This window comes from Paramormyrops kingsleyae, chromosome 3 (genome assembly GCF_048594095.1).
Source record: "Paramormyrops kingsleyae isolate MSU_618 chromosome 3, PKINGS_0.4, whole genome shotgun sequence".
NCBI classification, from domain to species: Eukaryota; Metazoa; Chordata; class Actinopteri; order Osteoglossiformes; family Mormyridae; genus Paramormyrops; species Paramormyrops kingsleyae.
In genome coordinates this window covers 4,838,388-4,852,382 of record NC_132799.1, presented here as the reverse complement: position 1 = coordinate 4,852,382, position 13,995 = coordinate 4,838,388, and the positions used below count along the sequence as shown (strand labels likewise).

Genomic DNA, 13,995 nt, shown 5'->3' with positions numbered 1-13,995 from the left:
TTTAATGACCATTAATGCATCCCAGCTACCTGGTTAATTTTCCTGAGTACTCTCTGCTGCACCTGCTGAATGGTTTAATTAATTGTCAGCCCAATTCTGAATTAGGCCTTGGCTTAAAAAGGAAATGGGGAAAAAAGTGATCATTTTGCATTCTGGGGGGAGGTGGTGACATGTCTCCCTGCTGTGTCGCACTCAGCGTCTTCCCCCGCCGCCCATCGCTCACTGCACAACAAGGGTCCCTTTTGTGGGAGGTATCATCAAACTCACATGGTAAATTGGAGATATTGGCGGGGCTGTAGGCAGAACTCCCAAACAGGGGCGAACAGGGGCAAGGAGCTCTGCCCAGGCGCTGGGCTGCCATGGAAAACGGCGAACATGAAGGTAAGAATGCATCACCAGGACTGTCCTACACCTGTCTAATTGTTTTTTCCCTCAGTTATTTTATATTTTTTTATTGTTTTTTTAAGGAATTCGTACTTGACTAGGGTTGAAGTCTTCAGAAATCTTTATAACCAGGTATGAAATATTTATGAAATTCTAAGATGATTTACAAACAACTTTCAGGCATAATGAGCTACATTGGAAACATCCAGTTAGTGTTTGTCCTCCAGGGAGCCTCAAATATACTCACTGTTAACATTGCTTCTACAAGAAAGATAACCAATAAGTATCCATCGATCCGTTGATTAACTCTTTTAGAACGCATGAGCGAAGTCTGTGTGCTTTACTTGTGGTCGACTGTCAGAACAAATTAGTGTAGAGGATTCATCTTGGCTGCAACATTTTTGTAAATGTCAGTGTAGCAAGAGGTCAAATATGGAGTAGTGATATGCATAAGCAGACATTTAAAATATCCGCTTGTGATGCAATTCAGCTTCAGCCACTGTAACATTCCTGTTTTACCATGAATTAATGAATTTTTTGTCTTTAACAACAATCCGGCATTGAAGAGTTTCCCTGCTGCTGGGTTTCTACTTACACATGTCAACATCTTTTACAAACTTGCCGTGTGAGATGTTGCCATTATCTTTTATAAATTTAGGACTTCATAAGATGTTTTTCTTTAAATCAAAAACAGCAGCCTGACTGTTTTTTTTCAAAGACTTTTCCATTACATCGTAAATAAGTAAATGAAAATATCCATCAGCTGGCTTCCATTTTGCAACACAATTACTTAATTTCTTAACTGTTTAACTTGTTGTTTCAGCCTAAACTTTCATAAAACGGTTCTGTCTTGCAACATTAGCAGGATAACACTGGGTGCTGTTTAATATGTCATATTTTCAAACTGCCTCAGTCTGCTGGCAAAATAATCAATGCTTCCTTTTCGAAATCTGAGGGAGATTACTAAGACCATTTAAATTTTTTTTAGACCAAGACAACGACATGGAGGAGGTGACCTTGCAGATTGCTAAGGTAGATGGACACAGCTTACATTTAAAGCCACAAATGATGAATTTTATATCCCAGATCGAGGCACCTTTCATGTGTTTCAGACATACTGGGGTTTGTTCGGGTCTTTGTTCAGTCCGGGGGCTGTAAACACACGCCCTCAAATTCGCCTTCATCTGCTTGCTGAGCTCGTTCACATGATCGTGTGTCCGGTGTACAGCAATAGGGCTGGGCAGCTGAATCTGGGCATTTTAACATGTATCACTAATCTCTCTATCTACATGTGAAGAGCAGTATGACGACACTGGTAATGAATGAGAGACATTGGCAAGAACACGGATGGCAATAAACAAATATATTAAGACCCAGATGACCACAAAAAAATGAAGACACTATTAAAAATAAAAATATGGTGTGCACAACTACAGCAATATGATTCAAGACAATGATTTACATTGATGATTAACATTCCAGCTTTTATAGTGATAATTAATGTTTTACTGCTTTTACATCGCTGCCCTGTATCCCATTACTGGTCTGCTGGTCTGCTTTCCGCGCTCCTGCCCCAAACCCAGCTGCAGGCCATGGTGTCCGAGCTGAAGGCTGGCCTGATGGGGGCGATCGAGGACCTCTCCAGCCTCCAGCTGAGGGACGGCAGCCTGGAGGAGCGGGTGAGGAGTTACCACAGCGACATGGACGAGAAGATACTGGGCGTAAAGAACACGTTAAACACCTTCAAGGTACCTATTCCAGGAAGGGCACGCTACGATTAGCTCGCAACATACTGAGAACGCTTGGTACTGTCCCACTGTCTGGGAGCCATCTGCTAGCATTAGTGCAGGAGGGGGCCCCCTGGTGGACAATATGGACTCGTGCCTTTATCATTAACAACTGAGCAGGGTGTCATGGGGCCACGTCACCACAATGTGGAGAAAAGGATTCTCAGGTCTTATCACACAGGCTGACGGGCCAGAATGTAGCTGTTTTTACAGAATACAAACATGGAGACCTGTGAACACCTTAAATTAGCTGGATAATCCCTTACATGAAGTTAACAAGAATTGAAACCTGCCCACCTGGTCCAGAACCTACAGGTCAACATAAATCCTGTTGGAGGTAAGGATAGTCTTTATGGTAACCATTCTCCTGTCTTCTGGCCGCGAGCAGGAGGACCTGACTGTTGCCATGGCTCATATGAAGGAGGTCAACGGTAGGAACATGGAGATGCATCGGGGTCTGGAGCTGTTCCAGGTGGAGGTGGGCAGGGAGCTCCTCTCTGCTCAGCAGAGGTAGATAAGAGTTAACACCACTTTTCCACTGCACCACGTATCATGATTTAGCTACTTCAGAAAAATACCAAAAGTTCGGTACTTCGAGGTGTTGGTTTTCCTTTGGCGTAAGAACTGGTACCACTGTTGAATGACATCACAAGGCGAGGCGGGGCATTCGGTAATGATATTAATACCAGCATCCCATGTTATGAGCATGCAATTCTCACATTGCAAGGGCCACAATAGCTGGTTGGAGATTTTTTTCATTTCTTTGTCTGTCTGGACATCATGATGAGGGGTGGGGGGGGAGGGAAAGTACTAAAAGTACGGCACCTGATGCAGTGGAAAAGCCCCTTATGACTCTACAGTCTACAGCTGGGTGCCCACTTCCTTCTGATGGCTTCCACAGGAGAGCCTCCAGGGATGATGTCCAGGCCGACGGCCTTCGGTGGCCCCTTGGACAGCCGGAACACAGCGTCCTCCATCACTACCTCGCCTGCCTCCCGAACGGTTCTTCCCAGAGAAGTCCTTCATCCGTCCCTGGTAGGTCGTCCTTCCTGGTGGGCATGTTCACCAACCATGGATGAATTATATGTTTCTGTAAAAATGGGGGGCTAGAGATGAAGAACGTCCTATAAACTATAACCTGAGAACAATCTGCAGTAATGTTATTGCTATGACTACAAATTACAAAATGTGATTCCATCTATTCATCTTATCCTGATCATTAGTCATAAGGGTTAAAACATGATGGATTCTAGATTCAAGTAGACTTGGATAAACTCATAATATCTGCAAAGACGTTATTACAGACGAATATGTGGTGAAGTGTGGGAACTCCATTGGCATATTTCTGAAAAGTATTTGCTGAATTTAACATTACCCTCCAGCTCTTTTTCTGATGTTGGTCAAAAACATTAGTTACCTGATAATTAGCTCTTTCTTTGTCCAAATGTATTTGGATGGCATTAACGCTAGCAAAGAAATCACGTTTTTCTCATTTGTCAGTAACTCACTGGATCCATCTTGTGGCTTAGCAGGCCGCCTTAGCATCTAACCGCACCTATGCATAACCCATCAATTACGCAGAAGCACATTTCTCACCTGTTTCAGTCCTATCCATTCTTCAGAAGTAGGTCATTGCACAAAATCAAGCCGTGTCACATGCCAGCCATTTAACCCGGTGTGAAATAGAATCTCCCTGCCCACACACTAATGGGCATTTTTATGTAGGCTGACTGCATGTCTTTGGACTGTGTAAGGAAACGTACTAGATGCAGGCAGAACATGTGAACACCACACATACAGAGCAGGGCTGAGATTCAAACCCACACCCCTGGAGGTGGGAGGAGACAGTGCTGCCCACACAGTCACATGACACCCTTTTATGGATACATTTAGTATATGTTTTCCCCATTACCATTGGAATGCACTATTTTAATGAGTGAACTGTAACAAAAATTGTGTATTCATATATGCCCTTTACATTCTTTGCTGCTATATGCACAAGATTTTCCCTCTGGGATCAGTAAAGTTCATCGCATCTTATCATAGAGTTGGCTGTCCAACTAGGCAGAATAGTGGCATTAAAATATTTATATGGGATATAGTCCGATACAAAAATAATGTTTTCTTTAGACAAAAGCACTTCCGAGCTGTTCATTTTAATGTGAGGAAACGTCTCTCCCCATCGCAGGAAAGGCTGTTTCTCTAAGCCACGCCCACAAAGACAGCCACAGCTGTACGGCGTTGGTTACAGATACCAGCAGCCCGCAGCAGGACGTGGGCAGTCCCCGGGCCCAGCGGGGCGTGTCCCCGTCACCGGTGTGGGGAGAGCACAGGGACAGCAAGGATGCCACCGATGGACCGGACACCCAGGAGAACGGTGAGCCAGGCCACGCTGGGGCAAAACGGCAGGCGGGGATCTGGGCTCGGGACCAGAAAGGCTGCAGGTTCAAATTAAAGCACGGGGTTCTCTGTTGTACCCTTGGGCGAATGCACTTCTGTGAACTATTGTGAATTGCTTCAATGATACCTAGTTCTACGACTAATAATCAAAAAGATAAGGAATTAGAATATGATTTGGATGTAACAGGAATCCACAGCACCGCTGGTCCTATATAAGCCTCTGTATAAACTTCAGTGTTATTTGTTGATTTGAAAGGTCACTATCTTATTTTCCTGGTGATAAAGCTCAGCACCTTTTTATCACGTGATCAGAGCCGGCTGATCGTTCATCAGCTGATGAATTCTCATACTGCCATTCTCATACAGTGTTCTTGGGGGCGGGGGGTGGGGGGCAGGTGCGAGGTGGATGACCGCCCTGGAGCTCTTGGAGTCAGAGAGGCTGTACGTCTCCTACCTGTCTGTGCTGCTCAAGGCCAACATCACATTCAACGGCTCGGAGGCCCTTCATGTCAAGGACAAGCGGTAGGCATGGGGAATGTTCCGGAAAATGGGACGCGCGAGATGAAGAAAGGCGAGCACACAAGTACCGGTTACTGTGTTCAAGGTTATGTGCACTGAGGTACTGAGGGGGCCGTCAAGGTAAGGGAGCCTTTATTGATCCCACAAGGAAATTCTTATGCATACAGCAGCAAGGTACCTGAAGTGCAGACAAACAAACATTTACCATGAAACAAAAATATACTGCAAAAAGTAAACATTAGTGTGTGAAATACAGGTGCAGGCAGAGGTGTCCCCCCTCACAATTTTGTAATTTAATCCATGCCCCCACACTATTTTGTGTTTTTCATCAAACACTAAACTGACTTGAACTGAAGTGGTCCCCTTTAAATAGGGGGGGGGTGCAAATAGAATTATCTGAAAAATTACCCAGGTCGGAAAATTAATCTCTTACATGAAAATGCAGCAGGAGAATGTGGCTGTGAGATATTACTAGCAAAAGCACCGGCGTTTCAGACCAAAGTAATCACATTTCCTTCAAACGCAGAGCCGCACTGTATTAATTCCTACGAGGGTACCAAACATGCTTTGAGAATAATCCTGAAAGCAAAAACACCCCCTCATTTCATTCCATTTGATCAGTAATTTACGCATTATTTTGCACTTAAGTTTAAGATGAACAGAAGCAGGCCAAATCCCTTTAGCCCGGTGTTATTCTTCAGTATGTGGAGGGGAATGAATCTGTCTTTGTGTTTCCATCTGCCGGCAATTATACAGACTCTGGCACCTTTCTTTGAACAGTCATTTAACCCCCAGGGGCCCCTGTTTGTACAGACAGGAAGTGGACCCACCCTTTTTCCCGTCTATGCAGTTTTGCAGAAGTCCTATTGTGTGCTTTTAGTTGTTTGTCTTCCCTGGAATAAACCGTCATGTCGGTGAGAGGCATCTGAGAAGCATGTGATGGGGGGGTGACACGTTTTAATGTAACTCTCTGACCCCCACATCACAGCCCGTGGGTGGTGTCCATACAACCATTGCTAGTGTTATCAATAAGCTTTTTGTGTGGAAAATTCCTGGTCTGGTCAGCAGCGCTGTCATCGTATTTGGGTAATGCCCTTCAGCTTATGAGAGGATGACTCACTCCTGCCCCCCGTCTCTCCCCCCCTAACCCTAACCACCCCCCAGGCCTTTCCCCAGCTCCCTACGCTTCCTCATCCAGCAGCACCTGGAGCTGCTGCACGTCCTCCAGGAACGTGTGCTGAGGTGTCAGTGGCAAGGCATCATGGGAGACGTGTTCATGAGGCTGACCAGCACAGAGGTGAAGGGGGGGGGGGGGGCTGATGTTACAGAGGAGCAGGGGGTAGAAAGTGGACCCCCCCCCCGCAATGGGTAGCCATGAAACAAGAGAGGCTGGGACCCGAGAACCTTTCAGCCCAGATTAGTTAAGCACATATTGATCTAAGAACCTAAATAAGGCAGGTGTTCCTCTACAGGGAACATAAAGGAGCCTCTAGCAGAAGGATCAACCCCACAAAGATCAAACAATCATTCGGGGCTGTTTTGTGGTCAGGGCTGTATTATTGCACCTATTAAAGCACTGGGTGGATCTGTGGGGGGGTCGGGGTCAGTGAGGTTAGCAGGTCACTGAAAGCCTGTCATATGGAATAAGCACTTCAGGATAAGACGTGAACTTTCCAGAACCTGCAATCATTTCATTCTGTGGCCACTTTCGTCTGTTAACCGCCAAGCATTTTTCTCATCATTGTCGACCGTGCAGAGTGATTTCTTAGATTCCTACGTGGCCTACCTGAAGGAACTCCCCGAGTGCCTATCTGCAGTAAGCGTGTACAGTGCCACCTCCCTCAAAGCCACCACACTCTTTCAGGTAACATCACATGATGTTCAGTGGGCTTTTATTTTCTGGCTCTAGTCACATGTCACCAGAGTCACATGAAGCCGCTGAGACTGGATATTGCTGTGTGCAGCCCGGCCTTTGCAGGCTGGCTGTGTTTGATTTAATTATATTTCCTTTTAATCATGAAGCAAAATGTGTTTTACGGGACACTTATATCCCAGGGTGACATCACTGGAGATGAAAATCAACCCCCACTCCAAACCTTGCTCCTTCTACCTGTGCAGCGCGTCCCAGAATACCTCATCCTTCTTCAGGTGAATTTTATGCTTGGAAAGCTCCAGTGTCCTCTGATGTTCAGGAACATGCCTCTATAAGGTCTGCTGCTGAAGATACAGAGATGAGACTGAAGAAACAGATCTTTAGTTATAGAAGTACTAAGTGGTCTTCATAGGTTATGAGGAATTCGATTAAAAAAACAAAAAAAAACAAACACTGACTCGAACTTGACGTCGTTGCAGAACCTGTTAAAGCAGACAGACTCCAAGCACCCAGACCACTATCTGCTGCTGGTTTGCATCCAGAGGTTCAGGGCTTTCATAGGCCAGTACAGCCACCTGCTCCAGCACAACGAGGGGCTCCTCACACAGAACCGGAAGGAGCGGTGAGGCCCCTACTCAATGGAGGAAGATCCTCCAAGTATCTGTGGTACCTTTTTAAGGTGCAGTTGGTCCCCTGTTAGTGTCAAAAGGTGTATAATGGAAAAAACTGGTTCTATTTAAGATATATATAACATTATATAACAATAACATTTTTGCTCCCTCCCAGCTCCCAACACACCAGTACCAGATTTTTGTTCTTCTTGATTGGCTGGGAGGGAGCAAAACTGTGGACTGTTGGGGCGTCCTTGAACACTGGATTGAGAGACATTGCTTTAGAATAAAGTACAGTCCTTATAATGAAACAGCCACTGTGGCTTTTGGGGTGCAGGTCGGCCATGAAACCGCTCATCAAGACGGTGGACTGCGTTATCCATTCAGAGGAACCAGCCTCCCCCAGCGGTGCCTTGCCGTAAGCCCAAAGTGACGTGGCACCGTTCACGCTCTCTCTCTCAGACCTTCGTAACAGCTCCTCTCTCCGTCTTCTCCATTCCAAGGCACTACACCAGCCAGGCAAAGAGAAGCAAGCAGAAGCTGTTGGAGCAGATGCAGCGTAAGCGATTCCAGGACTGGGAGGCTGTGCACCAGTGCCCTGAGTCCCCCGAGGGGTCCTTGCCAGTCTTATTCTTTGCCCCGGATGCAGACCCCCAGCTCAACTGTTCTGCTCTTCATAGCATTCTGGAAACAGAGCGGAAGTGCCCCAACACGGATCCAATACCCTGTAAGCATGGATTAACAGGGTCGGCGCTGGCGGATGCCACAGGCCAGTTTCTCATGTCAGACGGGACAAGCCTGGTGGGGTTCTTTGAGGAAGGACAGTCCACCCACAATGCCCCGCTCTTCGACAACTGCTCCAGTGCCTCCTCAGACTCTAGTGTAGACATCACCTTCATCCGCTGCCCAAAGAACCGCGGCCAGGAGCCATATGCCGGCAGGGGGAACCAGGACGGAAGTCACAGGTACCCTGGCCGTGGCTGTGTTTTGCAGGATCAGGTTGGCATGTCACGCCATCGCTCCCTACAGGCCGTACAGTGCAAGAGCAAGTCGCTGAACGGGCTGCAGCTGGACAGTTCCATCGCTGCCGACAGCAGGGGCAACTCTGTTGAGCTCAGCCCCCTGAAAAGCCACAGCCCACACAGCAGCCATCAGCACGCCCAACTGGAGCGCCAATCCAGCAAAGGTTCCACCAGCCGTAAGCTCCAGAGAAGTGTCGGCCCCCTGCAGAAACTGGAGGTCGACAGCCGGACCATGACAGAGGAAGAGCCTTGCAGAGATCACGACAAGGTGACAACACTCTACCCTTATAAAACATCTACTTTTTAAAATGTTTCTTGGGTCTGAACTGCGTATGAATCACTTCTAGTACAAATTCCTAATCATGTTTCCTGCTCCAGGAAGATCATTCTCAATGGGAAAAAACGGGCAGTTGGGAGTCTTACGGGCAGTTTGTAGAGGGGATCTGGCTCTAACCTACATGCCCTTTAATAGGACTGCGGGGCTCAACCCTCCTGGGCAGAGGAGTCCAGATGGACAGGCAGCATGGAGGAGAGCGGCCAGACTGCCTTCAGCGAGAGGAGCCGTAAGCAGGACCACAAAGGTGGCTTCAGGAGCTCCTTCAAGAAGCTCTTTAAAAAAAAGTGAGACTTGCCAGAGACCTTTTAATGATAAGATATGAGTGCCTCAGTCTAACTCTCACCTAGCCTCAAGAAAATGCTTTTTAATTACATTATTTAATTAATGTAGCTATTTAATTACATTATGTTAGTGACGTTGTTAATTCAAAAACCAGCATGAGTCTGACCATCCAGAATGTGGGCTGAGGGTGGTGTAACAGAACAGAAGATGAATTCCTGCCCCCCCTTCCCCTCCCCATTCCCAACATCCCTAACAACCTCTGCAGTATCTGCAAAATCTGCTGGTCTTTCGGTTTCAGGTCTGGCAGCGACAGCAAGGACAAGGGCACTGAGAAGTCAGAGTCCCAGGCTCACAGCGACCACGAGGCCACAAAGACACCGAGGGCTGGACGTCTAGGGAACATTGACAGAGGAACAGCAGTGTGACACCACAGTGCCACCTGCAGGTGAATCTGCATTTGTGTACGACAAACCCTGGCCATTGTGAACGCCCAAGAGGGTGTGCTTTGCGTGTGAACATCATTGGCCCATCTTAATGGCGTTTCCTTCTGTGTCCGGGTGACTAGTTACCCAACATTCTCAGATTTGTTTGCATAAAGCATGTTTAGTGAACATAATGGTTATACAAATACAGTGCTTAAAGTGGGGAAAAAGAGATGCCAGTACTCCCCTTGTCATCGAGTACCAGGCGCCGTTACTCCCCTTGTCATCGAGTACCTGGCGCCGTTACTCCCCTTGCCATCGAGTACCAGGCGCCGTTACTCCCCTTGCCATCGAGTACCAGGCGCCGTTACTCCCCTTGTCATCGAGTACCAGGCGCCGTTACACCCCTTGTCATCGAGTACCAGGCGCCGTTATTCCCCTTGTCATCGAGTACCAGGCGCCGTTACTCCCCATGTCATCGAGTACCTGGCGCCGTTACTCCCCTTGTCATCGAGTACCAGGCACCGTTACTCCCCTTGTCATCGAGTACCAGGCGCCGTTACTCCCCTTGCCATCGAGTACCAGGCGCCGTTACTCCCCTTGTACTCCTCGGTACTCTGAAGAGAAAAACCAAGAGGTGCTGGTACTAAGTACCAATGAGTATCAGCCCACTTCGAGCACTGCATATACAATAAATAGTCATACATCATCTTTGGTACTGATTATAGCTGGATGAGAACTTCTTTTGCTATTTTGTGTAATGTTTTCAAAGAGAGCTTATAGATGCTGCAACATCAATAGTTTAATGACAAGGTAAAATCAAGGAAAATGTCACAGGCTTGGACCCAGTGTACATGTTGCACTAAATCAGTTTTTAATTGCAGATTTAAAAGCCTGAAAATACAATCATGGAATTTGTTGGTTTTCTACAGTTCAAGTAGCTTGTGTTTCAACAACTTGAGGATATTTGATTAGTTGCACTCTAAGCTTCTCCTGCTTGATGTCGAGGCCGTCTCTTCACGCTATGAACACCGCAGTGAGAGTGACGTTTGTTCTCTCTGTACCAAACAGAATACTGTTACCACCCCGGGGGGGGGACACCTTTGTGGTTTGAAGGGAGAGAAACACACAAGGTCAAAAGTCAACGACACAGACGTGACCAACTCTCTCTGTCACCCAGAAAGGAAAGGACTGAGCCAGCTGATGGGAAGGGGAACAAACTCACACAAGTCAAATACGCCAACACATTTCCACTAAACATATGCACATTTACAGTCCTCCCTTATCTCAAGGCTTCACAAGGCTTCATTCCTATCAGAGAATCTGGAAGCTAAGGCAATTTCCTATTAAGTGCCAACGAGGCCTAGCAATCCAGAGAAAATTGAAGATGACCCCACCCCTTGAAATATTCTTTGACCAAGCCCCAAATATGAACATGAAATAAAAGGCACATTTGGTAGCTAATGCGTAAGCCCAGCCACGAGCCTGAAAAAGCAGCACTTCATGTTCCCTTTTCCAATCCCGAAAGAAAAATCACTTTGATTTAAACATCGGAATCATCCAAATGGGAGCACTCAGTGCTTTCCCAGCTATCATGTATGGATGGAATGGTTTTGCTAAATTCGGTCTTTACTACATAGGCATTTATGTATAGGGCATCTAATATGTAATGCTTACTTCAGCTTTTTTCACTTTTACAGACAACATGTAAAATGTATGCAAGGTATGTGCTCTACGCATTTGTATGCCGATTGTTACTATTAGTAGATTTTTTTATGAAGTTAAAAGGTGCGAAAATAAATAATTCCGAATGTTACTAGCTTAATTTTTCTGAAGTACTTCATGACAGCAATGCATATCAACAGGTCAGTTCCATCTCCTGTGTGTCGCCTTGTAAATTATAGTTTGGATCCTTGAGAACATCACGTTTCTCCCATAAACAATCAGAAATGCTCATTGTATGGTTCTTGCCCACGAAGTTCTTGTCAAAAATACTTCAAGCATGAGTAGGGTGCTGATCAGTCCAGTTCTAAATTTGGAACAAATTATGCTACGGATGATGTTTAGCCTTGAATGCTGACTAGCCTGTAGGCACTAAGGCATGAAGACTGGAGTGTTTTGCAAAGGAACGCTCCGTGATTTCTAGGTGTCATAATCTATTTAAGCCTGACCTGACTTTCACAGAGATGGGAGGTGATGTTGAGGATCTATGACACCCCTCAGCAACAAGGCTGGATGGAAATACTCGACATCAGACATGACCGGCCTGACAGTCCAAGCCTCTCCCTGCGAGAGCATGTTTGGATGCCACCTGTCCACCCTATGAATTCTGGGAAAATGCATAAAAAAAAAACAAAAACACAGCGGAGACATAAAAGGCGCAAGTCAAATAACGAAGATGTTTTGTCGTAGTAGATTAATAACCGGGATCAGCATCAACAGGACACATTAATGCTGCTATGGCTAATGTTTGGTGGGGGTGGAGGGGGATATTCTTACATTGGTTAAAATCAAACCTTCTTCCCCTTAGGTGATGAAACATTTATGAAACCTGAATCATTCTCGTGTCTGTAGTCGGGCTGGTGCGTCCCGGTTATGGTGACCCCCGGATATTAATCCTATTAGCAAGAGACCGGCCGTCAACAGCAGCAAGAGCTTGTGTGGAGACTAAATATCTCTTCATCCCATGGCGTTAAGATCACGCTTGCACAGCAGTTACCCTAATTGCAGAGCTCAAACATACACAGTGGTAAAAACACCGTTTTTCCCTTAAGAATGTTTTACATACCTTTGTGAAAAGTAAAAAAAAATAAAATAAATCACTTTGTGTTTCTGACTGCTCCAAAAGTACCTCTTTGGTGCGGCGGGGGGGTACCTTAGGGTGGGTACTATGGGTCTACTGGCACAAACTGCTCATCAGATAAAACCGAAGTCTTACATTCGCTAAACACCATGACTGCCAGACCTCATTTTGCACTCGGTTCAGTGGAGGACTGGGAAAAAGCGATCAGTCTGCTTCACGTTCCTGTGATGGCTTTAGCCTCGGCCTGCTGTCTTACCAAGTCTTTTTAAAGCGATATCCTAGTGCATTAAGTGTCCAAATCGTATTTCATCATTTTTTAAAATTGGCTTTATTCATCATTTAATGGAAAAGCAGTTCACGTTAGTTGTGTGTGTTTGCATGGTTATGGAGTCTGTTCAGAGTTGCTTTTTGCAAAGTGCAGTCTGCTTCGGCTGGCCAAGGTGCTCTGAATGGCCTCACCAGGCAGTCTCTTGAAATGAGTTCATGTAAACCAGTGTCTCCCAATCCGGTCCGCGGGGACCCACAGACAATCCAGGTTTTTGCTCCCTCCCATGGCTGGGACCTGTGAGAGCAAAAATGTGGATTGTCTGGCAGGGAGCAAAAAACACGGAGCGAATGTGGGTCCCTGCGGACCGGGCTGGGAAATACTGGCCTAAACCCAACAAACAAAATAAACCCTAACAATGGACAATAACAAAAAAACACACTAGTCCAAAACACCCAGGACAGGGTGTCCCCATAATTCCCCCTTTTAAAAAAAAAAAAAAAAAGGACAAGTCTTGAATTTAAGGTTTTGAATGTTGAGCGTCTCGAAAAAGGTTTCAGGTAAAACCCTGACTGGACTTCCTCTGCTTCGCTCTTGGTGTTCTGCGGTCTTTAGTGTTAAGGTTCTGCGATACCTGCCAGCCCCCGTCCGTCTTTGTCGTCTAGGAGGAATTCGCATTCTCCAGCAGGGGGGGTCCGTCCCGGTGAATGGGCGCAGGCTCCCTTTTGTACGTTTTAGGCGGCAGTTTTGGAATGGTCTGGGAGGCGCTCTGCCGGGGAGGCACGGGGGGGCCCGTGGCTCCAGGTAGGGGCTCACCCTCCTGGGGTATTAGGGGCGGGGAGGGGAGATGTTTCCGATGTCCCAGCGGCGATGGGGTCTGAGGCGGGAGGGGGCTGAAGTTGGAGAAGAACGTCTGGCCGGGTTCGTTACGCAGGCCCTGGGGGGTCGGCTGCAGGGTGAGGGAGGGACTGGGGAAGATGTCCGGGGTTCGAACAGGTTCTCGTGGAGGCAGCGTGGGGGGGCTGTCCGGGGGCTCGGAGGTGGAGCTGCGCTCCGACATGGAGTAGCGCGGGGAGTACACCTTGGTGGTGGGCTGGCGGGGGGGGATAGCGGGGGGGCTATCCAGGTGCTTTGACATCATCTAAGAGCAGGAAGAGATACAAAGGCAGCGAGACTGAGGATCTCCTTACACAGCCTTCATCAAAATTTTAGACTTTAATCTAAGGCAGTGTCACTGGAAGCTAAATTTACAGCTACAGCCACACAAGTCAGACAAAGCAAAATACAGCC

At 46.9% G+C, this 13,995-nt stretch overlaps 2 protein-coding genes across 5 annotated transcripts in view; one reads left to right on the top strand and one right to left on the bottom strand.

The window, feature by feature from the left end:
• The first annotated feature begins 167 nt into the window (after positions 1-167).
• On the top strand, positions 168-12,470 carry arhgef33 (Rho guanine nucleotide exchange factor (GEF) 33). Of its 3 annotated transcripts, XM_023796197.2 has the most exons (16): positions 168-381; positions 468-516; positions 1,373-1,416; positions 1,968-2,132; positions 2,560-2,681; positions 3,073-3,206; positions 4,360-4,548; positions 4,967-5,093; positions 6,255-6,387; positions 6,847-6,954; positions 7,146-7,238; positions 7,443-7,585; positions 7,912-7,992; positions 8,078-8,864; positions 9,069-9,217; positions 9,514-12,470. In XM_023796197.2, the coding sequence occupies exons 3-16, from the start codon at positions 1,387-1,389 to the stop codon at positions 9,638-9,640; spliced, it is 2,388 nt and encodes a 795-aa protein (XP_023651965.2). In that variant the 5' UTR covers positions 168-381; positions 468-516; positions 1,373-1,386; the 3' UTR covers positions 9,641-12,470. The 3 variants fall into 3 exon arrangements, with proteins under 3 accessions (XP_023651965.2, XP_023651964.2, XP_023651966.2); XM_023796196.2 differs by lacking the exon at positions 468-516; XM_023796198.2 differs by lacking the exons at positions 468-516; positions 7,912-7,992.
• Positions 10,489-13,995, bottom strand: part of LOC111835740 (son of sevenless homolog 1-like) — a 36,121-nt gene continuing 32,614 nt past the window's right edge. For both annotated transcript variants that reach the window (XM_072709461.1, XM_072709462.1), the window contains one exon: positions 10,489-13,846. In XM_072709461.1, the coding sequence (XP_072565562.1) occupies positions 13,367-13,846 (480 nt within the window). In that variant the 3' untranslated portion in view covers positions 10,489-13,366. The remainder of the gene's footprint in view (positions 13,847-13,995) is intronic.